Raw genomic sequence first — 27,379 nt, forward strand, 5'->3', positions numbered from 1 at the left:
ACAAGAGTTTTGGAAAAAAAAAACTTTATTTACAGAAGAAAAGGTTAAAAACCTAGACAATGATTCTGTTCATGACGAATGGCAAACAAGCCAAAAAACCCAAAATTAAAAAAAAAATACAAAAACAATTCCAAAAAGGTTTGAAAGTCTCTTAGCCTTCCAAGATGGCAGCCTACTTCTTGGCAAATGTGATCTTCATGGCGCACGTGGCCGTGATCCTGAACCCCTGCAGAGCGTCTTTCGCCACGCCCGCCTGCATGTCGCCTTCAAACTCCACAAATGCGATGTCATGCTTCCCGGGAACCAGACGCACTTCCCTGAAGCCTGGAAACCTGACACACACACACATATATTTATATATAAAATACAACAAAACTGTAATACCCACACACTATACTCACTGGTTGAAAAGCATGGACAGCATCATTTCGTTGGTCTCCTCGGGCAGGTTGCTAAGGAACAGGATGTAGTTTGGCGGGTTGTCAGGCACCTGTGGCGTCACCAGTGATTAGTTACCTTGAATGCCCCTTGACCCCATGCTGTGTGGAAGCTAAGCTATCGCGTCAAAGTACCTGCATGGGTGGCATGTGCATGGGAACTACTGGCACCTGAAGACAACATAATAAACGTTAGCATCACGACAGGAAGCGAGCGACGCCAGGACACCAGGAAGTCGCTCACCATTGCCGTTTTCTTGGCTAGGTTAGCTGCCGGCTCCTGAGGCTTTTTCTTCTTTTCCTTTTTCTTATCTCTGTCGCCGTGAGCGCCTTTGACCTTGGTGATGACCTCCGAGTCAGTCTTGGCGTACTGTATCCTCTGCAACGACAGGAAAATGTCAGGAAAATGACGGCAGATAGGCTGGCCGTGTGGTGTGGAGTGGAGCTCAGTACCATGGGCTTGTTGTAAAAGGGGAAGCCTTGCAGCTGCCTCAGGGCGTTGGTGGCGGCGGCAAGCTCCTTGAAGACCACAAAGGCTTGGCCCCTCATCTTCATTGTCTTCATGGCCACGATCTCTACGATCTGGCCGAATTGTGAGAAGAGCGCGTAGAGCGAACGCTTCAACTCTGCGGGAGAGCGTGTCATCAGTAAGCCAAGTCTTATATTTTAAAAATATGGTAGTTGCCAATCATCTCCAATCGTTATGTAAAACATAAGTCTTTCTCTTTTCTGTGTGTTCTAAAGAGAGAAAAACAGCTAGCATGCGGGAGCTACTTTGACAATAAATCCCGAATATTTACTGTTAAATTTATCTGAATGACCTATATATAAACAAAGCTGCAGCAGACAACACAAATAACTTATTTTTCTGGTGTAGTGACCCACCGACTCATGCCACTATCTATGGTTAGCGAGCCCACTCCAAAACAATGTGATAGGACACCAATTTGTGTTCTGAGTAGCAAACAACAAGCCCATATTCCATGTTTTCTTTATACATGGATAGATAGACTCTTCGGACAGTTAGCAGTCTGACCCATCTGGTCTGGGATGTCATTTTCAGTTTATTTTGGGTTTCTATCCGTGCAGGGTTTGTTAGCGCTAACAAAACTTTGTTACATAAGGATTGTGGATGATGGGCAAAAAAAATTGAGTTCAACTGGAGAAAACGCTCACCTTCTTTCTTGACTTTGTCATTGATGTTGTTGATGTAGATGGTGTGGTTTGGCCTGATGTCCATGCTACATTTTCACACATTACAAACATGTCACATTAGGAGAATATGTCATCATCATATGTACATTAAGAAGACATGACTGCTTTATTCAGGACTGTTAATAGCAGGCTGGAATGGAGTTTGGCATGAACGTGGTGTTATTGTATGTACTCAGTGTATAAAAAACACATTCTAATAAAAATAACGAATTTTAATGGATAGTTTATGTTTTAGGGATCACTGATGAACTTACTTCCGGTACCATTTGATCACAGCAATACAGACATGCTAGCACAAATGCCGATACCGTATATTAACACTACCATTCATTATATCTCTTAATAAACTCGCACATTGGAAACATCATGGGGAACCTACGTTGATCCTTACACCAGCTAATATTCATCGCATTCTCTCAAAAAAACATTGTTATTCTGTTCGCATTGTGCTTCATTCAAACTGGTAGCCTAGCCAGCTTCCAAGCTAACAGAGCTACTATTTTCATTACCCGAATAGCAAAGTACAGGGTTTGAATTCGGCGCGCTGTTTTGATATGTGTTGTTTTTATTTTAAGGACTATAATATGTGAAGCTGAATAAATATGTTTAAAAAGAAAAACACCAACTACAAAAACTCACCTCTTCTCTACTCACACGCCGTCAAACAGGAAGTACTCTGCTGGCGCCGACACAGCACTTTCTGAGAGTTCTTTTCTTTACCGCCACCTGCAGGCCAGGAGTTGAAGTACAAGTAACGAATGTGATAGTTTTAAAGATTTCTTTTTTTTTATCAAAAAATTTGAGCGATACCGCACATCCAAATAATTCTAAAAGAAACAACACATAATTATATTTTTAAATGTTTTTTATATATAATTTAATTGTTAGGGTAAATACCGCAAGTGACAATTATGGCCACTAAGGGCGCTACCAGACAGTGACGCTTTATTGCTCACTAGCTGGTCATTGATTCGAAGAAGAAGAAGTTTTTACCTGTTTATATTATAGGGTCTTGTTAGCCAATGAAAACAAGCTAAGCAGCTAATTGTGTCCTCCAGCCGCTGGACCTCAGTCGGTTCCTGCCGCGCATCACAATAACATCTGGTTGCGGTGGCGGTCCAACTCGCTTTGTCTCTGCTTCGTGGAATTTGTGTCCAGCCAGAGGTTTTAGCTTTGGGACTTTTGACCCTCATCATGCTAAGCTAGTTCGCATATAAGCTAGCCGCTGCTTTCTCATCGTCTTGGCTCCAAGCTAACTGGACGGGACCAGCTCGGGATGTGCAATGGCATCGGTTCGGGTAGCTGTCCGGGTCAGACCCATGGACAGACGGTGAGCTCTTTAAAATAGATATTTTAATAACAATGTTGGGATACTAACAGCTTTGACAACATGAACACTGATGGTTTTAGAATGGATACACACCAGAATATGTTTCATTTTGTTTGTTCCTAACACGAAACGTGGGTCTTGGTGTTTTTTTTCCCTCCTAAAATCAAGTATTATCAAAATATCTGGTGAATATTTAACAGTAAGACTGATTAGAAATAACCTACATGTCAGCTGTACTGTACTAAACTACAGTAGGGTGAACTTTAGCACATTTTCTATCAGTGGGGGGTGCAAACTTGAGTGGATAATGACATTGTGGAACATTGCAGTGTTGTTGATAAAGAGATACACTCCACTAACTATGCTAACACACTTTGTGTTGACTAGTGAGGACTGCAGTGGAATTCATATTTTATAAATAAGTAATAGATTGAAATATTGAATTATTTTGCTTAGCACGGGAAATAAATGGCACTTGACGTATGCTTAGTTTGATTGGGCAATAAAGGCTGGAAAATGTTCCTGAAGTTGTTCTTCTTTCAGGGAGAAGGACTTGATGGCCAAGTGCATCATCAAGATGGACGGTACCAAAACCACCATCACCAACCTGAAGGTACTTCCTGAACTACTTCCCCTCAGAGATGTTAATTCAACTAGAAAACCATGTGAGTGTTTCTTACTTTGAAAAGATCCCTGAAGGCATCACAGGGGAGTCCACGAGGGATCGAACAAAGACCTTCACGTACGACTTTTCGTACGACTCGGCCGACTGTAAGAGCTCGACCTTCGTCTCTCAGGATAAGGTAAACAGTGGTGACCTTCTACAAACATGTTTGCGGTTGTGAAACATGAGCGACATTTTAAAGTGTTGTAACGCTTTTTTTTTTTTTTTTACTTGTGTTTCAGGTCTTTCGAGATTTGGGCTCTGACGTGCTGAAAGCAGCGTTTGAGGGCTACAACGCTTGTGTTTTCGCCTATGGTCAGACAGGATCTGGGAAATCTTACACCATGATGGGAAATCCAGTAATGCCACCAATGCGTTTCTCTGCGTGTGTGTGTGTGTGTGTGTGTGTGGATGCTCACCTCATGTGATATGCCCTCATGTCACATGGTGGTTTCATGTTGGTCCAACTTTATCTGAAGAAATGAAACATCTTTTAAAGTCTTTGGAAGCGACGCTGTCATGTTGTGTCCTGCAGGGAGATGCGGGTTTGATCCCCAGGATCTGCGAGGGGTTGTTTGGCCGCATCGCAGAAGCCACACGATGGGATGAAGCTTCTTTCCGTACAGAAGTCAGGTGATCACCGCTCTTGGCTGCTTGGCCGTGCAAGTCAGTGCTAGCATTTCGGCAAGCTAATCTTGTTGTCATGGTCTTTTTCTCACAGCTACCTGGAGATCTACAACGAGCGTGTGAGGGATCTGCTAAGGAGGAAGTCCACCCAGACGTATAACCTGAGAGTGAGGGAGCACCCCAAGGGTGGGCCTTATGTAGAAGGTCAGGTGACACCCACTTTGCAGCAGATTCAGCGCACTGCAGCACGAGTGCTTACCAGAACTATATGGTTGTTTCCACCCTCTGACCTCAGATCTGTCCAAACACCTGGTCCAGAACTACAGCGACGTAGAGGAGCTGATGGAGGCAGGAAACATCAACCGCACTACCGCCAGCACAGGCATGAATGACGTCAGCAGCCGATCGCACGCCATCTTCACCATAAACTTCACACAGGTCACAACTTCTCATCTTCTCAAAGCATCACATGACTGCCTTCTTTTCTTCTCAATGTGTCAACATCATCACTCTTTGTAGGCCAAGTTTGATGCAGAGATGCCCAGTGAAACGGTCAGCAAGATCCACCTGGTGGACCTGGCTGGAAGTGAGCGGGCAGACTCCACCGGCGCCACTGGCGTCAGGCTGAAAGAAGGCGGCAACATCAATAAGTCTCTGGTCACACTGGGAAACGTCATCTCTGCTCTGGGTCAGAAACACAAAGTGAAGCTCTTGGGCTGATTTACAGTCAAGTACCCCGAGATAAAGGTGCTGACTGAAGGTACCTGTTTTCTGTTTGGGGTCAGCTGACCTGACGCAGGACGGCGTCAACACCAACCAGAAGAAGAAGTCTGTCTTTGTCCCCTACAGAGACTCCGTGCTAACATGGCTGCTGAAGGACAGCCTGGGCGGCAACTCCAAGACCATCATGATCGCCAGTGAGACTTTTTTTTTAAAGCAAGTCCTCATTCAAAACCGTAACCCGCTTCTACTTCACAGCCATCTCCCCCGCCGATGTCAACTACGGCGAGACGCTGAGTACGCTGCGCTACGCCAACCGGGCCAAGAACATCATCAACAAGCCCACCATCAACGAGGACGCCAACGTCAGGCTGATCAGAGAACTGCGCGCGGAAATCGCACGACTGAAAGCTCTGCTGATTGAAGGCAGCCAGGTAACCTTGTCGGTGTACTTGTTGCTATGACAACGAGCAGTGTAGTGATGGTGTGCTTGTTGTTCAGATCGCTTTGCTGGATTCTCCCACTGCTCTCAGCGTGGAGGAGAAGCTGCACCAGAACGAAGCCCGAGTGAGTGGGACCATAATTGGTGGGACCACATTTGGTCTTCCCACACACCCTCAACTTGTGTGTGTGTGTGTGTAGGTTCTTGAGCTGACTAAAGAATGGACCAACAAGTGGAACGAGACACAGAACATCCTGAAGGTAGTCGTTTTTTGTTTTTTTTTTTCTCCAACTTTCTCTCTGTGACAATCTTGACGATTTTGTGCGTGTCCGCAGGAGGAGACGCTGGCGTTGAGGAAGGAAGGCATCGGCGTGGTTCTGGATTCTGAGCTGCCTCACCTCATCGGCATTGACGACGACCTCCTCAGCACCGGGATCATCCTCTACCACCTCAAAGTAAAAACCCACTTCACCAATGTGCAGCCTGTCCCCATGCGTTTTTATTTATATTTTGTCCTGTGGACATGTCGTCCGTCAGGAGGGACGCACATTTGTGGGCAGAGAGGACGCGTCCACGGAGCAGGACATCAGTGAGTCAACTAATCCTCTATAACTCCAAGTGTTCGAATCCGGCCACAGGTCCTATAAACCCGAACTGTAAGCCCGTTTTAGCCAATCAGACCCCTGAAGAAAGACCAGCTTTTAAAAATAATGCTTTAGTTCTGCTGCTGTGGAGATGTCCCACTGTGTTCTGTCCTCCACAGTTCTGCACGGTCTAGACCTGGAGAGCGAGCACTGCATGTTTGAGAACCAGAACGGTACTGTGACGCTGGTACCACTCAGTGGAGCTCAGTGTTGTATCAATGGAGTCCAGGTGATGACACCCACTCAGCTCAACCAAGGTGAGGATCATCAGTATCCTGGGTAGGTAAGTCCTGGTCCTGGTTTTGCTTTATACAATATGTGGTCTTGCGCAGGTGCTGTGATCCTGCTGGGCAGAACCAACATGTTCCGTTTCAATCACCCCAAAGAGGCGGCCAAACTCAGAGAGAAGCGCAAGGTGAGAGTCCGCTTGACCGAGTCTCCACGTCTCAGATTTGGTCCAAACGTATGCCCCCCCCCCCGTCCTCTCAGAGCGGCCTGTTGTCCTCCTTCAGTCTGTCCATGAGTGACCTGTCCCAGTCCTGTGAGAACCTCTCCACTGTCATGCTCTACAACCCGGGGTGAGTTCACAGTTCATCACGACATCATGGCTTTCAAGTCTAAGCCTCACTTAGTAGTGATGTCATCACAACCGGTTGCCAAGGCAACACAGGCCCTGTTGACATGCGATGATGTGCTGCTCTTTAACTCTGTCCCCTCCTCCGCCCCGCCCGCAGTCTCTACACTGACAAGGGCCCCGTCTTTCTCAGGTAGACTGTCCACTTCCTGTCTGCGTCCATGCTGACTTCCTTTCAGCCCCCATTGGCTTGTTGTTGTTGTCGTTGTTGCATTCCATCTGTTTGACGTCCTTTTGTTGTTGTCGTCGTTAGCTTGCTAGCTTGGTGACGTTCCATGTGTGTCTGCAGGCTGGAGTTTGAGCGACAGCAGCGTGAGGAGTTGGACAAGTTGGAGGTGAAAAGGTGAGGAGACGTCTGACTGTTACCGTGGCAACTGATGCAACTCCTCATATCCCCGCAGGAGGCTGATCAAGGAGATGGAGGCCAAGCAGCAGAGCGAGAAGGCGGAGCTAGAGCGCCTCCAGCAGGAGGTGGAGAGCCAGCGCAAGGAATCTGAGGAAGTGCATCAGAGGATCCTTCGCCAGGAGGAGAGCCTTCGCCGCCGCAGTCAGGACATGGAGATCCTCCTTCGCCACCTCCTGGAGGAGAAGCAACGCTTTGAGGAGGACAGACGCTCCCACCTCCAGGAGGTGCAGGAGGGAGCAGAGGAGAAGCAGGACGAAGAGCAGAAGGAGATCTACCGAGAGCTGGAGGAGCTGAAGAGGGAGCGTGAGGAACAGCATGCACGTCTGGAGACTGAGAGGAGGCGCTTGGAGGAGCAGGAGAAGGAGCAGATGAGCCTAGTTGGGAAGCTGCAGGCGCAGCTAAGGGATGAAGAGGAGGCCGCAGTCTCCCTGCAGAGCCAGGAGGAAGCAGGCCGCCTGGAGGAGGAGCAACAATCGCTAGCCGACATCAGAGAGGCGCTCCTGCGGGCCAGGGAGGTGGGAGGAGCCAGTGAGGAGGCGAGGAACGCTTTCGCTCTTTACACAGACTTCAAAGGAACTCAGCTGGAGGAGCTAGGACGCATGGAGGAGGCGCTTCAGCGGCAGAAGGAACGTCTGGAGAAGGAGGTCACCTCTTTGCTCCCACTGGCACACAACCTGGAGAAGGAGCAACGTCTGCACTGCAAGGAGCGCCAGCTGAGGAGCCTAGCCCAGAACCTTCTCCCGGCGCTGGCACAGGAGAAACAGCGAGCAGAGGAGGTGCTCGAGCATCCCCTTGGCCCACAGGAACTTCTGTACCAAGTGGAGAAGGAGCTTCAGGAGAAGGAGGAGAAGCTGGAGGTCCACCGGGCGTGCGCTCAACACCTGCTGCACCTCCAGGAGACCTTTCAGTTCACGGCTGACGTTGCCCGTCAAGAAGAAAAGGTGAGGCTCAAGGAGAAGGAGATCCTGGAGTCCAAAGAGAAGCAGCAGGTGGAAGCCATGGAAGAAGCGGTGGGCCGGCTGAAGAAGAGGCACTTGGCCCTCAGACGCTGTGCCTCCATGGAGGAGAAAGGCGTACACAGGTCAGCACCAGCACACGTCCGCTTTATGAAACATCTGATGACGGCCACGTTTGCTTGACAGGGAGGAACAGGAGATCGAAAAAGGAGAGAAGAGCCGGGGAACTCACCTGCACACACTCCTTCCTCTGTCAGATGATCGGTATGAACATCAGAACAGAACCACACAGCTCTGGCCGTCCTCCTCACGTTGTCTTTGCAACAGCATCAACGCTTACATCGAGGAGGAGGTGCAGAGGAGGCTACGCAACATGAACCTCCGGAATGGACTTTCGCTCTCCTGCCAGCCGCTCCAGGTGGGTCCACAGAGTCTGTGCAGGTTATGGTTCCGGCACCTCCAAAAGATCCAGTCGCTCACGTTGTTTCTGTCTCCCTGCAGGAGGTACAAGCAAGCACGTCGACACAGGAGGTGAGAATTCCCGACTTTGTGAAATTAGAATAAGGTTCTCATCACGTGGACCGTTCTTCTTTAAGGAAGACAAGCTGCCAAATAAGAATCATGGACTGAAGGTCAAATACGAGGTAGGTCTTCATCACGTACCTGTCACAACGTTATCTGTCAATCATCGTCAATCAGTTTTCAAGGTCCAATCTGACTCCATCTTGGTTCTGTGGATGTTGATCTCAAACTGTTCACTTTAATTGAAATCAAATCTTCCAATCTGGAATGAAAGCGGATTAACGGGGACCAGAACTTTGATGTCAGCACATCCAAACTAATTTGCATGTGCCAATCTCCACTGGGTCCGGTTAAGGTTCTGTTGGATGCATGGACGGCACTGGTGGATGATGATGTCATCACTCCTCTTGCACACAGACGGACGCAAGCGTCCACCAGAACCCTCAGGTAGAACCAGGGACCCGGGAAGAAGAGCCTGCGGCCACGCTTGAGTTGCGGGCGAAGAATGAAGCGTGTGCCAGATCCGGTCGGGATCACATGGATGAAAACCGAAACATGACGGTGAAGGTGGATAAGAGGCGGGTCCCGTCACTGCCATGTGACCCGGCTTCTTCCGAAGACCTGGGAACCTCTGGATCAGAGGAACACTGTGACGGTGAAACGGCCATCTTAGAACCTGAGAAGACGTCCAGTTTGGGCTACTTTGCAGGGAAGTTGTCAGAGGTCTACAGAACCGCTGGTCTGGGTCTGCAAGTGACCCGTGACATCATTCACGGTGTTGGCATGCAAGATGTGAAGGACCTGTTCTCTCACTATGTGACCCGAATGTCCAAAGAACTTCCCCTGATCTATCTCAGGGAGCCCACAGTGGGACCTGTCCCAGAACCTCCTGAGGTCCACATGGGACATAAAGTTACTTTGTTGAATGCGACAAAAAATGGCGTGGACTGGTCCAATCTGGCCAAAGGTTCTGTGTCTTGCGTGAAGAACTTCGGTCCTCATGTGTTCTCTCAAAGTCTGGTTCTGATGCCGCCGGCTTTGGACCACCTCCAGGCATCTCCGGCACTCAAGATGCTGGAGACGTTGGACGCTCTGGCGCCACGTTCACGGGTCGGCCTGCTGCGGAGCGTCTTCTGGTTGAGAACGGCCAGCGCCGAGAAGCCACGCCCTCAAGCGGCGTGTCTGCTGGTGTCGGAAAAAGCGTTAACTGTGGTCTCAAGCGGTGCTGGTTCTGAAGACACCCTAACGGTTTGCCAGTGTTTGGGTCTCAGTCAGATCCACAAGGTCCAGATCAGTCTGGCGGGGCAACATGTGCGCTTGCTGGGCGGTTCCAGTGACGTTCTCTTGGTGGTGTTCACCCACAGCAAGGAACTCACACAGGAGTTCTGCAGGGCCGTACTCAATGCCGAGAAGTCCTCGGAGTTGGTCAAAGGTCCCCCTTTGTTGGACGGTGACCTCATGGTTCTGTCTCTGGATTGGACCGCCAGAGTTCCTGACATTGTTCTGGACCATCTCGTCATCACCTCCAGATTCAAGCGGGTTCTGGCGGACCTGCTCTACGTAGTCCACGGGAACATGTCCGGTTCTGACAAGCCCTCGCTGGCCGCCATCCAACCTCTGCTCTACACCAGCACCAGAACGTCCTGCACAGACCCAGACGCCATCTTGCAGTTCTTCCTCACAGATACCCACGTGGTTATACTCCAGGAGGACGCCGTTCTCCACCCGGCAACACCTGGCTCCGTTCTGCTTCCCATGCAACCGCATTTCCGGATCCGGGACTTGCGACGCCGTAAGGATATCAGCTGTGTGCTCCTGAAGCGGAGACGGGAGTGTCTGCTGGTCCAGATAGTCTTCAAGAACTCAATAAATGCGTCGACTCATCAGAGCCGTTCTTGGAAGCTGACTTTTGGTTGCGTACCAGAAGTTGCTCTCCTAGTTCAGCACCTGTGCGTCTGAAAGACCAAACCTTGGACCACAATCTGGTTCTGATCTGCTTTTAAAAGATGATGTAAAACGTCAAATCAGAATCATCAGTAAGAATAAATACTTTAGGCGAGAAGATGGTGCACGTCTTTACTTTCCTACTAAGGACATTTTTCATGCCGTTTCTGTTTCCATGGTGACGGCTGCTTTAGGTCTAGTCCTGGTACCAAAAGATGGTAGCTATTTTGGTACCCTTCGCCACACAAAAAGTTCCGATTTTTTGGGTGTTTCTGTTGTGTGTTTTCCACACTGTCCACATTTGTCCCGTCTTGTTTCCTGGCAAGCAACGGCCGCCGTGCGGTCCCGTCAGCGGCGGCTCTGATGGCCTGCCCGAGTGGATCCGCATCAACATCCCTCGCTACGTCCTTCGAGGTCAAGGCAAGGATGAGCACTTCGAGTTTGAGGTCAAGGTCTGTGGGTCTTCACACTACACAATATGATGTCTCAGAGGTCAAAGGTGAACCGTGTTTCCACAGATGAGCGTGCGAGAAGACACGTGGACCGTGTTCAGACGCTACAGTCGCTTTCGAGAAATGCACCAAAGTTTGAGATGTAAATATCCTCAGGTGAGATCTCCCTTTTGTTTTTCTACGGCTCTGCGGGATATAATTTGATTATTATGGGATGCTTTCATTCCAGTTGGCGGTTCTGGAATTTCCTCCCAAGAAATTATTTGGAAACAAAGATGAAAGAATGGTTGCTGAACGGAGGAACCACCTGGAGGTATGATGTCATGGATCACATGACCTTTCATTGGCAAATACACTGGCTGCTATTCGGCCATTTTACAATATTCATGTGTGTTTGTGTGCGGCAGCGTTACCTGAGGAGTTTATTCCGTGTCATGCTGACGTCGTCGGGTTCGCCACTCTGCGCCGAGGCCGATGGAACTTTCCACCTCTCCAAACATTCTGTGTGCGAGTTGTCCCCCTTCTTCAAGAAAGGCGTGTTTGAGTGCAGCCGTCACGGAACCAGCTGACCCGAGGCAGAATCCACCAATGAGAAGTTAGCGCTGCTGTGAGCTCGGCCGGATCGCCTCGTTGTTGGCCTTGAAGAAGAAAAGGCATGCACGCATGCATGCTAGCTCGTTTGCTTGGAAAAGACTTTTAAATGTTAGCTTTTTTTATATTCATGCAAAGTAAAGTCAACTTCCTCATTCTTGTCTTTTTTTTCTTTTTAACTGAAGCAGCCACAGCTTTACATGAGCATGAGAAAGCTATGCTTTTTGTAGTACAGCGCAGACACCACTAGAGAGCACACTCCATTTTTGTCTGTCCTCTGGAACCATTCATTCATTCATTTTTCTACCGCTTTTTTTCACAAGGGTCGCTGGGTCGAGGCGTGCTGGAGCCTATCCCAGCTGTCTTGGGGCGAGAGGCGGGGTACACCCTGGACTGGTGGCCAGCCAATCACAGGGCACATATAGACAAACACACTCACATTCATACCTACAGACAATTTTGAGTCGCCAATTAACCTAGCATGTTTTTGGAATGTGGGAGGAAACCGGAGTAGCATCGTTGTGGCGGCGTCGTTTAGACATTTTGTCTAAAAATGCAACCCCCCTCTGTTTTCTTTTTTCTTCTTTTCTATCCCTTCCTGCTCTGGTCTGACCACTCCAAATTTGCAAAACATCATTCATTAATCGATTTACTACCGCTTATCCTCACAAGGGTTGTGGGGGTGCTGGAGCCTATCCCAGCTGTCTTGGGGCGAGAGGCGGGGTACACCCTGGACTGGTGGTCAGCCAATCACAGGGCACATATAGACAAACAACCATTCACACTCACATTCATACCTATGGACAATTTGGAGTCGCTAATTAACCTAGCATGTTTTTGGAATGTGGGAGGAAACCGGAGTAGCCGGAGAAAACCCATGAACATGCAAACTCCACACAGAGATGGCCGAGGGTGGAATCGAACCCTGGTCTCCTAGCTGTGAGGTCTGTGCGCTAAGGGGGGAGTTAGTACAAATCCAAGGACCCCTGGTAAAATAATTATTAAAAAAATGTTATTAAACAACAAAAAGGGGGGAACCAAGATGGCTGCACCCCTGTCTCGCATTCTGGGTTCAGTCCATACGGTGATGGCGATCAGTGGGCGGGTTCTGGTTGGTTCTGCCCACTCAGGATCAGCTCAGCAGGTCTGAGAGGGAAGTCATACGACGGAACGCTCAACGTCTCAAGTTGCTCTCGACATCTCTGAAGCATCTTGTTGTACTCCTGCAAACCAAAAGGTCATCGAGTAGGAACGTTTCTCTCACACAGACGCAGAGGTGAAGGTCAGCTGACCTGACACTGGTGGTCCAGGTCTTCCTGAAGGTTCTTGATGGTGGCTCTTTTGGCTCTGAGTACCTCCTGCGGGTCAAAAGCAGGACATCCTGTAATGTCCCTGAAGGTAACAATGCTATCATGGCCATCAGCTAAACCTGACCAACATCTCCAAGTACAGAACCCTCAAAGTACCCTGAGAAGTACCTCAAGTCGCATGTTGGCGGCTGCAGTGGCCGTGGGGTCGATGTTGGCGTTGGAGAGCGCGGCCAGGAGCTGGGCCTCCTTCTTGTCGACAGAATCCGTCAGAAGCGCCAGCTTCCGATCCAAAAGCATCTCCTTGAGGCCGCTCCTCTGCTGCACGTCCAGAAGAACCTCTGTTTGCTTCTTGAGGAGCGCGTCACGCTCCTCCTCCACCTGCAGCCACCATGTGTGTTCAGAACACGCATCGAAAGCAGGCTGGTGGTTCTGAACATCTCATGAGACCGGCGGTCACCTGTGTGAAGGCCTGCAGGAGCATGTCTCGTTCCAAGTTGATGTCTGACAACTGCTGCTCCAAACGCTTCACTCGGGAAGCGCAGGCCTGTTGGACAGGTCCACAAGAACACCACTGAGAAACGGAGCTCCACAACAGAAGATCGATATTTACTTCTTATGAGAGCTGAAGGTACCACTTGTTCGGACCAGGCCTGCTTGTGTCCCTCCAGTTGCTCTCGGAGCTCTGGAAGCTTCTGTTGGGCCTCCTGCAGGGACTCCTGCAGATGTTTGTTCTGCTCCTGAGCTTCAGAAAGCTTGCGGTCCACTCTGACCTGCTGCTTCTTCGCTTTTGCCAGGTCCTCCTGCAGAAGAACACATAATGAGAATGAAGAGGTGGAGAACACCAAGTGGAGAACATCTGGGATGACATTTGACCTGAACGTACCTGCAGAACCTTGTGGTCAGCAAGCAGTTTGCTCTGCGTGGCCGAGTAGAACTCCTCGGCTCCTCTGAAGTTCCTGTTGTGTTGGTCCATCAGAACCTTCAGGCGTTGACTCATGTTGTCCTCCAGCTGGCTGATGGCCGCTTGTGTCCTGTCGCTCTCCGCCTGCCTCATCTGCTCCATCTTTCTGTGGTGCTTCACTTCTGCTTCTGCTCACAACAACAAAGTCCACTTTAGCACAGAACTTTGCTACGTTTCCCAGGTTCTGATCCGATCACCTGTGAGCCTCCTGTTGTAGTTGTTGCTGAGCTCCATTAGTTCCACTTGATGTTTCTGGGGAGGACATGCATTTTTGTGGAACGTGGAAAGTTCTTCGCCTGAATATTTTGATACCGGAATGATTTGAATGGCATGTGGGAGTTCCTAGTTACCAGTTTGAGTTCCTGGATGTTTTTGTTGGAGTTCCGCTGCTTCTCCCGAGCATCCGTCTGCACATTCTGGCTTTGTGTGCGCAGATTCAGCTCGGCCTCCGTGTGACGCTTGCGTGTCAGCCACGCCGACGCCCCGCCGTCCATCTTCATCTCCACTTCCGCGGAATGCTGCTCAGACAGGACGTGCTTCAGCTTCTGCTTGTACACCTGTACCGGATGATAATTGCATCACCATCATTATCATAGTCCCATTCAAAGATCACTTCCTGGGATCAAGACTATTTCCTGATGTAACAACAATAACACATAAAAGGAAGATAATATGTTAGCTGACTTTGGGTCAAGTTGGAAGTTATTCCTAAAAACTGGAAATGCTAACAGTTATCTCCACACGGTGTCGCTCCTCAGCCTCTTCCTGCTCCCGGCTTCGGTTTCTCAGTTCGGCTTTAGTTTCATCCAGGTTCCGCTTGCACACTTCCCAGAAACTTTGGATCTTGTCCCTCTCCAGCTGGAAGAAGCTCCTCTCCTCCCTCTCCCTGTCCAGTTCCTCTCGCAGCCGGATGATGTGCTCCTCCAGCTGCACGACACGCACATGCGCAGAAAGGACCACAAAAGAAAAGCTCAAGCTAGCCGTACTGTGTTAGCTTCAGCTAACGCGAGGCTAATGTTAGCTCTGACCTGCTCTTTGGACATTTCTTGCGTCGAAAGTACATCCACAACTGCGGAAGTCTTTCCCTTCCCGACTTTCTTTTTTCTTGACACGCTTTTAGTCTTGGGTGGCTGAACAGAACACATGTATTGTTAAGCTAACAGCGCCTAGGCTAAGCTAGGCTACTTTAGCATTGAGATACGTTAGCTAGATTAAGAAGTTGTTGACTTACCATCGTCATACGCCTCTTAAAATGTCAGTCACGACGAAGCAAACGCAGATAACTTCAACGGTATGTAAACACGAAAACGCTGTCATGACAACTTCGTGACATCACGTGACAGGCGGGCTTCAAAACGAACTTTATTTAAACCTCAGGTGTTCTCCGACTGTCTCATTGTGGTGAAATTATACCACATATTATTACACATTTTCATCATGAAGCTACCTTATCTTCAGGCGCCCTCCAGTTTTAATAGTTTTTACTTTTTTTTAATTATTTTAACTTACCTGAACAAAAAAAAGATCTTCACAGCTTCTCGTCTGCTCTGCAGCTTTAGCGACATGGGCATAGCACATCCTGTAGCTGGTAACGCTTTCAAAATAAAAGACGAACGTCAGTAAAATTATGTGTTGGACATTTTTGTGGAAGATTACACTTTCTCTTGTTTTCTAATCCGCATGTTGACATGTATGTATTATGGTAATATTAAAGTGTTTCATGACTTGACAAACATAAGAACACAAGCAAATTAATTTTGAATATATTTAATACAAAATAGTTGAAGTACAGTGGTTCACTTGTGACTGGGATCCTGCGTGATTTGGGATAAATCTCGAAAAGAGACGCTGGCCGAGCCTCGTTTGGCTGCTTTGGGCTACAACGACAAACGACAATTCATCAACATTCTTGTGCGACATCCTTTACATCGAAGTCAACAATCATGACAGCACTTAAATTAAGCTTATTTTGTCTTACTAAGTATCCAATCAGATTGAGTGAACCTCACCTGAGACGCGTGAGGCTTCCAGCCAATCATGTAGAAGATGTCAAATGTGGCGGGGATGGAGCCGTCCTCGTTCCCATACATCTCTGAAACACACACACACATTTCAACAGTCGTTAATGAACAGTTAAAACTTTTAAATGTTCAACAATGACAGAGTTCAAATACTTTAAAAAGTAAAAGAATGACTTCAAAGTGTCACAACTTCAGCTAGCTGGTCGTCATGGAAACACACCTTTGTAAACAGCGGCGGCAGCCAACATGGTGTCCCGATGCAACATGGCTCTTCTGTTCCAAGCACAGTTACTTTCGCCCATCCCTGATCAACACACATACACACACACACAGAGTGTATAAGCGGCTTTCTCAACACAATGTCGAACATGTTGGTACCTTGTAGGTCCATCATGACCTCCATGATGCTCGGATAATGGACATGGATCTCATCTGTGTCCTGAAACAACAACAAACTTGCAGCAGAAGTCGGTCAAGGGCTGTAAGGGCACCAATTGAGAAACAACACAGGTCATACGTCCGCCTCTAGTAAAGGTGTGAACCCACCACAGTCAGCATATTGAAGCCTGCCTGGCCCAGAAGGTTACCCAGGTCGGTGACGGCCGTGTAGGGAGATATGTGAGGGGAGAAGCCCCCCTCCCTCTCAGTCTCGGCCAGCTGGAGAGAACAGCGCAGCTCGTAGAGCGTGTCCCCGCCCACCATGGCCCCGATGAAGACGCCATCCGGCTTGAGGACGTGATGGATCTGAGGTCAAAGAGTTCATTCCAGCTGCCAGTCATCATGAAAAGATGTTCAAAATGTCACCTGTCTGAGTGCTCCAGGCAGGTCGTTGATCCAGTGGAGACTATGAGAGCGACACAAACAGGTGAGCAGAGGTCAAAGTGCGCGTGTTCGAAACCCTTTCAGTCACCTCAAGCTGCTCAGCACCAAATCAAAGGTGTTCTCCTTGAAAGGAAGAAACTCCTCGTCGGCCATGAGCACGTGTGTCGTCATTTCACCCCTGTTGACCTGCGGCTGAGTGGAATAGGTCAAAGGGGAAAGGTCACACTGACCAACAGGTAGGCAACGAGCAACTGACCTACCAGGGTGACGTCTGAGATGTCCGTTAGGAACAAACGCTCCACAACGTCCTAGACAACATCATTATCATCATCATCAACATGTTGACCAATCAAGTTGGAGTACTAATTAGTTGTGTACCTTATTTAAATGTTGAGCTATGTGTCCTCGGCCGGAGCCGACCTCCAATGCCACAGGAAACGTCCTGACAGGACACAAGTCACACTGTAATGACCGATTAACTAACCAGAACTTGAACGCATCAGGATGTCACCTGGTGACGTCGTACACGCGGTCAGCCACTCGACTGCCAACCTACACACACACAAACACACCTTAAGACGGTGTACTTAATAAAGTGGCCAGTGAGTGTTTACGCACCTCTTCTCTCAAGTAATCATACTTCCGACTGTCCTTCGCTGATGCCGCCCAGCCCTTCTGTCTCTTCTTCATGGTCCGGTCGAACACATTCGCGGTACCACCTCCGGACCGAGACTGACTCCTGCGGGCTTGAGGCCCCCAACCCGCCGACACCGTCCAGCAGCGGGAGGCTGAAGCCCGCAGGAGTCTCGCACACACTCCGCCATTCATAGCGGAGCTTCAGTCAGACCACTTTGTCACGTAATGTTGACAACATTTAATTACTTCCGGTTCTAGATGACCTCCAGGGAAAAGGGGGCGGTACAAAACCCGGAAATGAATTATCTATGTTCGCCACAGAAAAGGAGTACATTGAAGCGCCGAAGAACTGGTGTCGACCTTGGGAGAAAACTTTATTCTTCTCACCACCATTAACTCGCCCTCCTCGCTACGTGAGACATAACCGTACACCTTGCAACCATAACAGGAAGAGAAACTCCCTTTCCCTCGCGCTCACCTTACCGGGTGGCAACCACTCCCCTATTGATGGTTCCGGGGTGAATTATGTACCGGTAACCTCGCACTACAACATACATAACGATGTGGAAAGCGTAAAATAACATAACAATGTGACGTAGCTTACAACTTAGAGCCTTTTAATATTAATGCTGTACTTGTGTTATAATTTGTGTTAGTTTTTAGATGTTTTCACAACCTATTGTCCTTTTTCGCTTTCCGTAGTCGAGTGAGTGTTGCATGCTGGGAAACCACGCGGACTGAGCTCTCGAGTTGTACGTTTGTGTTGGTATGATTCTTATTATTTACATGATTACTTTAGATTCGTATTATTAAGTTATTGATATTTTAAAACCTATTATACACGTTTATAACTTGGCCATAACCATATACGACAGTATTGTCACGTGTCTACTGTAAAAGTGCTTTTACGTGTGTTAAAAGTAGTCCACGATTTAGTTATTAGCCATTTTATACGCTTCATGATCGCTTTTTTGTCCCAACTAGCTTGCCGTAGTTATGTATTTAACTGTACACTCCATAAAGATGATAACTGGAGCATTGTGATTACATTGTAGCCGGGTCACAGCCGCCATGTCGTCGTCCAAAGAGAGCGAGGCGGCGGATGAGCGTTTCACGCGGGTCAAGCGGGACCCTCGCTTCTGGGAGATGCCCGAGAGAGAACGCAAGGTGAAGATCGACAAGCGTTTCCAGTCCATGTTCCACGACGAGCGCTTCAAAGTCAAGTACACGGTGGACAAGCGGGGGCGACCTGTCAATCACACGTCCACCGAAGACCTCAAACGCTTCTACCAGCTGTCCGACTCGGACGACCAGGATGAGGATGAAGATGAGGAGAGAGGAAGGTCAGCGCAGGGCAAAGGTGAAAAAGTTAAAAAAGATGAGGAAGACATTTTTATTTTGTCTGGATCTAAAATAGTCTGCTTGTTCAGGTTCTGATGATGAAGATGATGAAGAGGCGAGCCAGGCAGGCGATGACGGGTCCGGTTCGGATTCAGGAGATGACAGTGGTCCGGACTTGGCCCGTGGGAAAGGCAACGTGGAGACCAGCTCGGATGAAGACGAGGATGATGACGACGTGGATTCCGTCCTTCGTCGTGAGGAAGAGGAGATCGAGCACGAGTGGGGCGAGCTGTGCAAAGACGCGCCACGCGGTGACGAGGTCAGTTTACGAGCAGCGGGCGGTGGTCTCGCTGGTCTCACCGGGCGTGTCTTTTTAGGTCTCACACAGACTAGCCATGTGCAACATGGACTGGGACCGCATGAAGGCCAAAGACCTGCTGGCCCTGCTCAGCTCTTTCTGTCCCGAGGGCGGGGCCGTGCTGTCAGTCAAGGTAAGAGGGCGGAGCTGGCACAAAGACACTGTGTACGTGCAGAGCAGCAAAGCATGCTGGGTGTTTTGGTCCAGATCTACCCGTCAGACTTCGGAAAGGAACGACTGAGGTTGGAGGAAGTCCAGGGACCGCCGGAGCTGCAGGCGCTTCCCGACGACTCGGAGGACGACACGGAGGACGACAGGTGGGTTGTCTGCCGGTGATGTCATCGTTGCTGATGCATCCGCGGGTGTGACGTTCATGTGCGTGTCTCCAGGAAGCACAGGGAGAAGATGAGAGACTACCAGTTCAAGCGCCTGAAGTATTTCTACGCGGTGGCCGAGTGCGACTCTGCCGCCACCGCCGGCAAAATCTATGAGGAGTGCGACGGCTACGAGTACGAGAGCAGCTGCTCCATCCTGGACCTGCGGTACGAGACACAGCCGCCACCGTGACCTTTGACCTCCACTCTGACCTGCCCGTTTTGTTTCTTCAGCTTCGTTCCTGATGACATCATCTTCCACGACCAGCCCAAAGACGCCGCCACCGACATCAACCTGGCGGCGTACACTCCGAAACTATTCACCTCGTCTGCCAGTGCCACTTCCAAGGTACGGAAGGGGCGGAGTCGCCAGGAGGCGGAGTCTGAACCTGTCTGTGACATCACCATGAGCGTTTCTCCATCCAGGTCCAGCTGACATGGGACGAGACGGACCACGAGCGCGTGAGCGCCCTCAGCAAGAAGATGAACAAGAGCGAGCTACTGGAGATGGACTTTAAAGCCTACCTGGCTTCTTCCAGTGACGAAGAAGACCTCCATGATGAGCAGGAAGGCGAGGAACATCTTCCGGCATCAGCGGGCAAGCAGGAAGAAGAGAAGAAGAAAAAGAAGAGCGAGGAGCAGCTGTCCAAGTACCGCCAGCTGATCAAAGGAATCCAGGACAAAGAGAAGCAGGACAAAGACATGGAGATGGAGGTCACATGGGTGCCAGGTAGGAGGTCAGAGGTCAACATCCAAATATTATGGAATGAAGCCGCTATCGCTGTCTGGTTGGGTTCTTCAGGGCTGAAGGAGACGACGGAGCAGCTCGTGAGGAAGAAGATGGAGAAGAAGGAGGTCCTGACGCCATGGCAGGAGTTCCTGCAGAAGAAGAAAGACAAGAAGAAACAGAAGAAGAAAGAGCAAAAGGTGAGCGTTCTCATGTCGGCGCGAGAACCTCGTTTTCACGTCTCCTCTTGATGGCATCACAGGAAGCAGCCGAGGAGGAGCTCAGCGACGACGACCTTCCTCCTGACGTGCAGCTCAGCGACCCGTTCTTCAGCGAAGAGCTCACATCTTCAGGTGAGCCGTGCCGCCGTTGTCAGCACGTCCAAAAGACAATCGAAAGTTCTGATTGTCTGCTGATGCTCCTCAGACACCAAGAAGAAAAAACGCAAAGACAAGAAGAAGAACCAGGAGGAAGTTGAGCGCACAGTTGAGGAAGAGGAGGAGCTGGAGAGACAAAAGGTCAGAGGGCATATCCAGAAGATGTCGCAACCGCTTTCCAGTGAGTGATTGATTGATGTGTTTGTGTGTGTAGGCCGCTATGATGCTGCTGATGGACGACGACGACGGTGACGAGAAACACAAACACTTCAACTACGACAAGATTGTGGAGCATCAGAACCTGAGCAAGAAAAAGAAGAAGAAGATCATAAAAAGCGGCCAGCAGCTGACTGATGATGACTTCCAGGTCAAAGTTCACTTTGATGAACCCTACCATGGTGTCCATTTTGTTTATGAACCCAGGTCTCGTTTTGTCTTCAGGTGGACGTGAAGGACCCTCGCTTCCAGGCTATTTTCACTTCCCATCTCTTCAATCTGGACCCGTCCCACCCCAGCTACAAGAAGACCAAAGCCACGCAGAGCATCCTGGACGAGAAGCAACGCCGCCGTCAGGAAGACGATCTTCTCAAGATGGAGACCGCAGCGCCAAAGAAGCGTACGAAAGAGCACGACGCCGCGACACCGGCGGACGCCACGTCACGGAAACAAGTGATGGAGCCGAGCTTGTCTCTGCTCGTTAAGTCCATTAAAAGCAAGACGGAACAGTTTCAGGCCCGGAAGAAAGCCAAGATCCTTTGATGGACTGGACCGTCTCTTTGGACAGAATGACTTGGCGTCCATTCGTGACATGCATCTCGATACCATGGTTTGATTCCGTGATAAAGATATGATCGCTATGATCGTGAAGCTTTTGTTTTATTACGTCCAAAAAGATCCTGGAACGTGGTTCTTTACAGGCCTGGGAATTCAAAGATGGCGGCCGCTCCCATCCCGGTACCGATGCACATGGACACGACGCCGTAGGCCCTGCACACAAACACACATAAGGCCTTCGCACAGCGTCGAGAGGCGAATTTGAGCAATGACACCGACCTACGTCCGCGTCGCCGCAGCTCGTGCAGCAGTGTCACGACCTGGCGGGCGCCGGTGCAGCCCAGCGGGTGACCCAGAGCGATGGCGCCCCCGTTTGGGTTCACCTTCTCGGGCGGGATGCCCAACTTCTCGATGCAGTACACGGCCTGAACCACATGATGGACGCATTCGCTGTGAGAAGGTTGAAGAAGGGACGAACGCTTCCTGCCGCGTCGCCACTCACCTGGCTGGCGAAGGCCTCGTTGATCTCAAACACGTCGATGTCGGCCATGTTGAGTCCTGTTCCCACACATTTGTTGCTCATGAAAATTAAGTTGGGTACCAAAATTATTATTACCTTACCCGCCTTCTTGAGGGCAGCAGGAATGGCAACCGCCGGGCCGATGCCCATCACATCAGGAGGGACCCCGACCACGGCACTCGCCTTCAGGACCCCGAGGACCGGCAGACCCAGCGCCTCCACCGTAGATCTGCGTCCCAGCAGCACGGCGGCAGCGCCGTCGCTCACCTGGCTTGAGTTCCCTGCCGCGTCGGGGAGAGCGAGTCGATACCGGCCGACACCGACTCGTGGTTACACGACTTACCGGCCGTTGTGGTCCCGTCGGGCTTGAAAGCAGGTCGCAGTTTGCTGAGGCCTGCTAGCGTCGTTCCCGCTCGGATCCCGTCGTCCTTAGCAACCGTCACCTGCCGTTCCGTGCCGTCCTCGTCCACCAGCTTGGTCGCGATGGGGACGATCTCCTGGTCCAACAGACCCGACAGCTGCGCCCACGCTGCCCTGATTGAGGCAGGACACGGAGGCTGACTTCCGACGTCTCAACGGCACCGCCGGCAGACATGTTTGATTACTTCTGCTGGGACGTCATGGCAAAGACATCCTGCTTCTCTCTGGACACGCCAAACCTCTCTGCAACGTTCTCGGACGTCATGCTACACACACACACATTCAATGTAACGCCATCACATGACAAGGTGCAAGCGTGTGACCTCTGACCCCATAGGGATGATGCAATCTCTAGCCTTTTCATTGTCCACCAGCCTGGAGCTCAGGTCTCCGGGATTCCCGATGGAGCGTAGTGACATGCTCTCCACGCTGACACACACACACACACACACACTTTAGGATGTTGTCAAAGATGGGGGGGGGGGGGGGGTAGATTGTCAGACGTACCCACAAGCAAGGCCCAAGTCGATGGAACCACTCCTGATAGCACCTGCACGTGCACACACACACACACACACACACACAATCACATGTCACACACACACAGAAAGGTCACGTGCACACCTGCGATGTTGAGCAGCGCCTGCAGACCAGACGAGCATTGCCTGTTGACCGTGTAGACAGGCACAGACTCCGGGAAGCCGCTGGAAGGAAGGTGGAACCATCAGTGACATCATCAACATGCGCCATGACATCATTGAGTGGATGTTCAGACCTGAGGAAGTGAGCCACACGGGCCATGAGAGCGCCGGCGCCGGGCTGAAGCACATTTCCTGCAAAAAGAAAGATGTATTGACATTATGTATAAGAAGTGACGGCCATATTGGGTGTATGTGACGTCACAGCTCACCCACACACACGTCACCCAGCAGCTGAGAAGAAAGGCCGACGTCGTTCAGCACGGCGGTCATCACAGCACTCAGCATCTCGTCGGGTGTGGTGTCCTTAAATGTGACGTCACGTAATTATTATTTATCGACCAAGTTACAACTTTATGATTTATACCAACAACGTTAGGCTGTACTTAAGAATGAAAAGTACTTCAGCAACTTTTAGTTACCTTTAAATTTCCGCGTTTGGCCTTTCCGATGGCGCTCCTCAGGCCGTGAACGACCACCACATCGTCGGGGCTACCGGCCACCGCGCACTCATTCGACCTGACGTTCCACTTGTCCGAACTGGACGGACACAAATGCCCCGAAATCACTTTTATTCTCTGCATGGCGACGGACAGACGAATTGTTTGGAATGTCACGCCTGCTTTGTGAAATTTGGACCGGAAGTGACGAGTTGATAACTACTAACTGGCACTGTTACCTTCGTTAATAGGTTATATATTTTTTTTTAAATCAAGTCCAAATGATTTTTATTTTCATGATTAAGGCCACTGGCGCCACCGCCCACATTCAACAAAGACGTCAAAAATATTCTTCAACAACAAACAATCGTCATCCTCTCACAATGCAAAAAACAACACGAACGCCACAAAGTACTTCCGGCAACAGGTTACCCTGTCGCTTTCAAAATAAAGGCGTACATGGATAAGCGCGTCGAGGCAGCCCGCTAGACTGCAGGCTGGAAGTGTTAGAATATAATAAAATAATCTAGTCTCTTTTTGAGGGGAAAGTGTTCATCTTTAAGGCAAAAAATGAGTCCAGATGAAGCATCGATGATGGCGGCGCACAGGAGGGCATTTTTTCCACAGACGACACAGAAACACAAAGTGTACTTTATGATTGTTGACTCACATTCCAATGCTTCTTCACGGCAAGATGGTGAACACTGTGAAGAAACACAACATGTAGCTGCTCAGGTGAACACGAACGTCATTAGTTGACACGTATCGATTCCTTTAAACGGCTCTTTCAAGTGAACGGCGAGACTCGATTCCCTGATTGGCCACTGTGTCATGTGTGGCAACATCATGGGGCCTCCATTGTAGGAATTCAAAATAGTGATCTCACTGTCAGAACATGGAGATATGGCACTACCTTATGGAATGTTTACGATGAAAACACAAGCCAAATATAAACAATATTTCCGACTCATTCCCACCAATAGAGTATACAGTATACTGGTGAGATGTATAGTTGGAATTATTCATTCATTTTCTACCGCTTTTTCCTCACGAGGGTTCCTGGAGCCTATCCCAGCTGTCTTGGGGCGAGAGGCGGGGTACATCCTGGACTGGTGGCCAGCCAATCACAGGGCACATATAAACAAACAACCATTCACACTCACATTCTTACCTATGGACAATTTGGAGTGGCTAATTAACCTAGCATGTTTTTGGAATGTGGGAGGAAACCGGAGTACCCGGAGAAAACCCAGGCATGCACGGGGGAAAACATGCAAACTCCACACAGAGATGGCAGAGGGTGGAATTGAACCCGTGTCTCAGTTCCAAATGTGAAATTTGTAAATAGTTAATTGTGTTATATTAGTAAATAAATAGTTATTTTCATGTAAAACGACCATTTTTGTGTTGTTTATGCTGGAGCCTATTCCAGCTGTCTTGGGGCGAGAGGCATGGTACACCCTGGACTGGTGGCCAGCCAATCACAGGACACATATAGACAAACAACCATTCACACTCACATTCATACCTATGGACAATTTGGAGTTGCCAATTAACCTAGCATGTTTTTGGAATGTGGGAGAAAACCCACACATGCACGGGGAGAACATGCAAACTCCACGCAGAGATGGCCGAGGGTGGAATTGAACCCTAGTCTCCTAAGCTGTGAGGTCTGTGCGCTAACCACTAGACCACCGTTCCGCCTTGGTTGGAATTATTCTGATTGATTATTCAGAATCACTGCTACCAGTGATTGTTTCCTTGATAAAAAACGAGTACCCCTGGCTGAATTGTAAAAAATAAATATAACGGCTCCTTAAGATTCAGCTTCCTTCACAGAGCCATAAATCTCATCTCGAAGTAGCCACAGACAGATTCAGGCGTAGAAGATGAGCTCGGGGATCTGTCCGCCCTGGACGCCGGTTCCGTTGGTGCTGTCGGAGGAGCACTGGAACTGGAAGGTGACTTTGCCGCACTGGACCTCGGTCATGCCTTCCTGCCCAAAGTAGCTGAGCTCATTGCCGTCCAGGACCACGCTGGCCGTGTAGAAAGTATCGGGCTCGATCTGGACCGGGTACTCGAACCAGACGGGGAAGGTGCTGCTTGAGCCGTCGGAGAAGTACTTGATGACACGCTGCGCCATGGCCACGCCCTGACGCTTCAGCTCAATCTTGGCGCTGTACTCGGCCGAGCCGCAGCTGGAGCCGTACAAGCCGAAGCCGGCGATGAAGACGCGTTTGTCCACGGCAAACTGGATGCTGTCGCAGCGGCCGCGGTACCGCCACTGGTTGCTGCGGTAGGCGCATGACTGGAAGCGGTGGCAGCGCTGCGGCGCCAGGCCTTTGCGGGGTTTGGTGCAAAACAAGAGCTCGGGTTTGTTGGCGGCCGTGTACCACAGGAAGATGTCGTTGGTCTCGTTGAGCGTGAGCACGCCCGACTGCGCCGCCCCGTTAGCGAAGTCTTCCAGCGCCATAGTGGGGATTCGTATCAGGTAGATGGCCTTGCCCAGAACCAAACGCTTATTCTCGATACTGGGCTGCAGATCCTGGCGCTGGCACTCAGCCTCGGCCCAGCTCAGCGCCGCCTCGAACACCACCATCTCCTTGGCGTTGAGCGTCTCGCGCCGCAGGATGCTCTCCAGCGTCTGCGCGTCGATGTCACAGAAGCCCTCAGAACGCAGCGCCAACTCCGCTTGTGCGTCGATCACCTCCCAGCAGCGCTGTGTCAGATCCGGTTCCTCAAACAAGCAGCTCTGCGACAACAGGACGCAGGCGTTTTTGGCGCTGAGGCTGGTCTCCAGGAAGTTCACGCAAGCGCGGGCCAAATGCGGCACTATGTACTTCTTGGCGGCGTACAGCGTGGCCAGCACCGTGTCTGCGCACAGGTCGATCTCGTCGCAGTAGATGTACCTGGCGAGGGAACCCACAAGTTACTACGCAGCCATTGGTGCCGTTTAAATGTGGCCGGGCTCCACCCACTTCAACATGGCGAGAAATGATGGCGGTTCCACGTCAGGGATGCGGATCTCATCCTGATCCTCAGCCAGCTCGCCGTAGAACATAGCATGGAACACCGAGCTGCCCACCGCCAGGACGTACTACAGGGTGCAAGACTCAGAGTGAGATTTCACTTGACTGTCAATCTTAACAACTTCCTGGATCCAAACCTTGTGGCCTGGAACCCGCTGAGTCCCGCCCGGCGGCCCGACCACGAAGAAGACATCTGCCATCATCTCATTGTTGAACATGACTGAGTTCCTGCACAAACACAAGAGGCACAACCTCGGATTCAGGACTCGGTTCTCTGTGGCAGTACCGGTTGAAGAGCGCCCACCTCTCCCGGATGGTCGGGTACAGGCCCTGCCAGTTGCAGCAGCCCTTGGTGGCGCTGGTCGAGGTGTTGTTGTTGGTCAGGTTCTGTTGTTGGTACTGCTGGATGGAGGCGGACGGAACCAGCTTCTTAGTGGGAAACAGCTCCGCAGCCATTCTCTTCCAGTCAGGCTGTGGACCGGGTCATTGCAGCTTTGGACCCGCTATACGGGAAGGAAAAAGAACTCAGAACCGAGACCATAACCGGAACCAAAGTAAGTTCACACCGGTTGACTCGGTGTTGCTAAGCTAATGTTAGCAGTTTGAGTCGCGCGTCGTAAATGCTTCATTTAGAAAAACAGAACAGTGAGTTACAAAACTAAAAGGTTTGAGCCCAGCAATAAAAACTGATATTGAAGTAGACATTTGTTATTGTCGCTCTATTCAAGCTAGCTAACAAGCTAGCAAGCTATCGGTCGAGCCGCTGATTTAATTATTTCGGCAGCTGCTGATTATGCGAATTGTTTTACTTACTTCAAACTCTCACAGATGTTTTTAAGGTCATTTTGTCGTCCAACCGAGCAGATTTATGCATTAGAAACATATAAACTGACAGACAGTTTTGTTTACAGCAGCGAACTGTCGTCTTCTTTGATTGTAAAACAGAAGCAACATCCGGAACGAAACACGCCATCGCCCCCCTGGCGG

General features: G+C 50.0%; 7 protein-coding genes across 14 annotated transcripts; 2 read left to right on the top strand and 5 right to left on the bottom strand.

Annotated features, from left to right (window-relative positions):
• Positions 1-32: 32 nt before the first annotated feature.
• Positions 33-2,378, bottom strand: snrpb2 (small nuclear ribonucleoprotein polypeptide B2). The gene is made up of 7 exons (XM_058076217.1): positions 2,292-2,378; positions 1,614-1,678; positions 891-1,063; positions 682-816; positions 573-608; positions 402-490; positions 33-332 (listed from the first exon to the last, which is right to left on the bottom strand). The coding sequence occupies exons 2-7, from the start codon at positions 1,675-1,677 to the stop codon at positions 173-175; spliced, it is 657 nt and encodes a 218-aa protein (XP_057932200.1). The 5' UTR covers position 1,678; positions 2,292-2,378; the 3' UTR covers positions 33-172.
• A 245-nt stretch (positions 2,379-2,623) lies between these two features.
• On the top strand, positions 2,624-11,739 carry kif16ba (kinesin family member 16Ba). Of its 3 annotated transcripts, XM_058076195.1 has the most exons (28): positions 2,624-2,982; positions 3,526-3,595; positions 3,672-3,785; positions 3,889-4,005; positions 4,182-4,279; positions 4,368-4,477; positions 4,569-4,711; positions 4,793-4,961; positions 5,059-5,190; positions 5,252-5,427; positions 5,495-5,560; positions 5,636-5,695; positions 5,771-5,890; positions 5,973-6,024; positions 6,199-6,336; positions 6,412-6,494; positions 6,569-6,657; positions 6,814-6,846; positions 7,003-7,056; positions 7,115-8,200; positions 8,262-8,339; positions 8,403-8,493; positions 8,577-8,606; positions 8,672-8,719; positions 10,868-10,993; positions 11,060-11,149; positions 11,223-11,306; positions 11,401-11,739. In XM_058076195.1, exons 1-28 carry the CDS (start codon positions 2,936-2,938, stop codon positions 11,560-11,562), a joined length of 3,666 nt encoding a protein of 1,221 aa, XP_057932178.1. In that variant the 5' UTR covers positions 2,624-2,935; the 3' UTR covers positions 11,563-11,739. The 3 variants fall into 3 exon arrangements, with proteins under 3 accessions (XP_057932178.1, XP_057932159.1, XP_057932168.1); XM_058076176.1 differs by lacking the exons at positions 10,868-10,993; positions 11,060-11,149; positions 11,223-11,306; positions 11,401-11,739 and adding an exon at positions 9,015-10,750; XM_058076185.1 differs by lacking the exons at positions 6,814-6,846; positions 10,868-10,993; positions 11,060-11,149; positions 11,223-11,306; positions 11,401-11,739 and adding an exon at positions 9,015-10,750.
• An 830-nt stretch (positions 11,740-12,569) lies between these two features.
• LOC131131468 (dynein regulatory complex subunit 4-like) lies at positions 12,570-15,381 on the bottom strand. Its single transcript, XM_058076208.1, has 11 exons — positions 15,087-15,381; positions 14,884-14,985; positions 14,585-14,782; positions 14,206-14,412; positions 14,053-14,107; positions 13,778-13,983; positions 13,527-13,694; positions 13,352-13,438; positions 13,063-13,272; positions 12,877-12,942; positions 12,570-12,807 (listed from the first exon to the last, which is right to left on the bottom strand). The coding sequence occupies exons 1-11, from the start codon at positions 15,093-15,095 to the stop codon at positions 12,679-12,681; spliced, it is 1,437 nt and encodes a 478-aa protein (XP_057932191.1). The 5' UTR covers positions 15,096-15,381; the 3' UTR covers positions 12,570-12,678.
• A 225-nt stretch (positions 15,382-15,606) lies between these two features.
• On the bottom strand, positions 15,607-17,773 carry ndufaf5 (NADH:ubiquinone oxidoreductase complex assembly factor 5). Of its 4 annotated transcripts, none has more exons than XM_058086013.1 (11): positions 17,317-17,773; positions 17,210-17,250; positions 17,077-17,140; positions 16,959-17,006; positions 16,787-16,884; positions 16,681-16,720; positions 16,423-16,620; positions 16,255-16,315; positions 16,097-16,180; positions 15,865-15,947; positions 15,607-15,732 (listed from the first exon to the last, which is right to left on the bottom strand). In XM_058086013.1, the coding sequence occupies exons 1-11, from the start codon at positions 17,524-17,526 to the stop codon at positions 15,652-15,654; spliced, it is 1,008 nt and encodes a 335-aa protein (XP_057941996.1). In that variant the 5' UTR covers positions 17,527-17,773; the 3' UTR covers positions 15,607-15,651. The 4 variants fall into 4 exon arrangements, with proteins under 4 accessions (XP_057941996.1, XP_057941911.1, XP_057942153.1 ...); XM_058085928.1 differs by having other exon boundaries at positions 16,787-16,890; positions 17,317-17,770; XM_058086170.1 differs by lacking the exons at positions 17,210-17,250; positions 17,317-17,773 and having other exon boundaries at positions 16,955-17,006; positions 17,077-17,120.
• Positions 17,774-18,019: 246 nt separating this feature from the next.
• esf1 (ESF1, nucleolar pre-rRNA processing protein, homolog (S. cerevisiae)) lies at positions 18,020-21,368 on the top strand. Of its 2 annotated transcripts, none has more exons than XM_058085260.1 (13): positions 18,020-18,100; positions 18,390-18,694; positions 18,765-18,994; positions 19,053-19,166; positions 19,241-19,350; positions 19,423-19,575; positions 19,642-19,756; positions 19,834-20,137; positions 20,210-20,334; positions 20,397-20,487; positions 20,561-20,652; positions 20,726-20,878; positions 20,953-21,368. In XM_058085260.1, exons 2-13 carry the CDS (start codon positions 18,406-18,408, stop codon positions 21,268-21,270), a joined length of 2,094 nt encoding a protein of 697 aa, XP_057941243.1. In that variant the 5' UTR covers positions 18,020-18,100; positions 18,390-18,405; the 3' UTR covers positions 21,271-21,368. The 2 variants fall into 2 exon arrangements, with proteins under 2 accessions (XP_057941243.1, XP_057941330.1); XM_058085347.1 differs by having other exon boundaries at positions 18,048-18,086.
• On the bottom strand, positions 18,838-25,223 carry acaa1 (acetyl-CoA acyltransferase 1). Of its 2 annotated transcripts, none has more exons than XM_058085798.1 (13): positions 23,346-25,223; positions 23,136-23,229; positions 23,001-23,058; positions 22,877-22,929; positions 22,733-22,775; positions 22,556-22,654; positions 22,411-22,491; positions 22,149-22,339; positions 21,907-22,086; positions 21,788-21,843; positions 21,565-21,710; positions 20,906-21,498; positions 18,838-20,812 (listed from the first exon to the last, which is right to left on the bottom strand). In XM_058085798.1, exons 1-12 carry the CDS (start codon positions 23,505-23,507, stop codon positions 21,423-21,425), a joined length of 1,239 nt encoding a protein of 412 aa, XP_057941781.1. In that variant the 5' UTR covers positions 23,508-25,223; the 3' UTR covers positions 18,838-20,812; positions 20,906-21,422. The 2 variants fall into 2 exon arrangements, with proteins under 2 accessions (XP_057941781.1, XP_057941695.1); XM_058085712.1 differs by having other exon boundaries at positions 22,850-22,929; positions 23,346-25,220.
• Positions 23,635-27,365, bottom strand: btbd3a (BTB (POZ) domain containing 3a). Its single transcript, XM_058085592.1, has 5 exons — positions 27,206-27,365; positions 26,697-26,897; positions 26,530-26,620; positions 26,342-26,460; positions 23,635-26,272 (listed from the first exon to the last, which is right to left on the bottom strand). The coding sequence occupies exons 2-5, from the start codon at positions 26,846-26,848 to the stop codon at positions 25,240-25,242; spliced, it is 1,395 nt and encodes a 464-aa protein (XP_057941575.1). The 5' UTR covers positions 26,849-26,897; positions 27,206-27,365; the 3' UTR covers positions 23,635-25,239.
• Between the last annotated feature and the right edge of the window lie 14 nt (positions 27,366-27,379).

Source organism: Doryrhamphus excisus, chromosome 1 (genome assembly GCF_030265055.1).
Source record: "Doryrhamphus excisus isolate RoL2022-K1 chromosome 1, RoL_Dexc_1.0, whole genome shotgun sequence".
Taxonomy (NCBI): domain Eukaryota; kingdom Metazoa; phylum Chordata; class Actinopteri; order Syngnathiformes; family Syngnathidae; genus Doryrhamphus; species Doryrhamphus excisus.

Bases quoted from the DNA above. Each gene is read 5' to 3' on its own strand.
- btbd3a (XM_058085592.1), bottom strand. From the start codon at position 26,848: ATGGCTGCGGAGCTGTTTCCCACTAAGAAGCTGGTTCCGTCCGCCTCC. The intron at 26,621-26,696 runs GTGGGCGCTCTT...GTGTTTGTGCAG, and splicing joins TACCCGACCATCCGGGAGAG to GAACTCAGTCATGTTCAACA. The intron at 26,461-26,529 runs GTTTGGATCCAG...TGCACCCTGTAG, and splicing joins AGCGGGTTCCAGGCCACAAG to TACGTCCTGGCGGTGGGCAG.
- ndufaf5 (XM_058085928.1), bottom strand. From the start codon at position 17,526: ATGAATGGCGGAGTGTGTGCGAGACTCCTGCGGGCTTCAGCCTCCCGC. The intron at 17,141-17,209 runs GTGACATCCTGA...GTGTCCTGTCAG, and splicing joins CGCGTGTACGACGTCACCAG to GACGTTTCCTGTGGCATTGG. The intron at 16,316-16,422 runs GTGGGTTCACAC...TTGTTGTTTCAG, and splicing joins GCTTCAATATGCTGACTGTG to GACACAGATGAGATCCATGT.
- acaa1 (XM_058085712.1), bottom strand. From the start codon at position 23,507: ATGCAGAGAATAAAAGTGATTTCGGGGCATTTGTGTCCGTCCAGTTCG. The intron at 22,930-23,000 runs GTCTGAACATCC...CCTTCCTTCCAG, and splicing joins CGTGTGGCTCACTTCCTCAG to CGGCTTCCCGGAGTCTGTGC. The intron at 21,711-21,787 runs GTGAGTGGCGAC...CATGTGGTTCAG, and splicing joins ACGAGGCCTTCGCCAGCCAG to GCCGTGTACTGCATCGAGAA.
- esf1 (XM_058085260.1), top strand. From the start codon at position 18,406: ATGTCGTCGTCCAAAGAGAGCGAGGCGGCGGATGAGCGTTTCACGCGG. The intron at 19,351-19,422 runs GTGGGTTGTCTG...GCGTGTCTCCAG, and splicing joins GACGACACGGAGGACGACAG to GAAGCACAGGGAGAAGATGA. The intron at 19,757-19,833 runs GTACGGAAGGGG...TTCTCCATCCAG, and splicing joins CTGCCAGTGCCACTTCCAAG to GTCCAGCTGACATGGGACGA.
- kif16ba (XM_058076176.1), top strand. From the start codon at position 2,936: ATGGCATCGGTTCGGGTAGCTGTCCGGGTCAGACCCATGGACAGACG. The intron at 4,280-4,367 runs GTGATCACCGCT...TTTTTCTCACAG, and splicing joins TCTTTCCGTACAGAAGTCAG to CTACCTGGAGATCTACAACG. The intron at 8,201-8,261 runs GTCAGCACCAGC...TTTGCTTGACAG, and splicing joins GAGGAGAAAGGCGTACACAG to GGAGGAACAGGAGATCGAAA.
- snrpb2 (XM_058076217.1), bottom strand. From the start codon at position 1,677: ATGGACATCAGGCCAAACCACACCATCTACATCAACAACATCAATGAC. The intron at 1,064-1,613 runs GTGAGCGTTTTC...GCTCTCCCGCAG, and splicing joins TGACAAAGTCAAGAAAGAAG to AGTTGAAGCGTTCGCTCTAC. The intron at 817-890 runs GTACTGAGCTCC...CTGTCGTTGCAG, and splicing joins CCTTTTACAACAAGCCCATG to AGGATACAGTACGCCAAGAC.
- LOC131131468 (XM_058076208.1), bottom strand. The intron at 13,984-14,052 runs GTGATCGGATCA...TGTTGTGAGCAG, and splicing joins CTACAACAGGAGGCTCACAG to AAGCAGAAGTGAAGCACCAC. The intron at 12,943-13,062 runs GTACTTCTCAGG...TTTGACCCGCAG, and splicing joins CCGCCAACATGCGACTTGAG to GAGGTACTCAGAGCCAAAAG.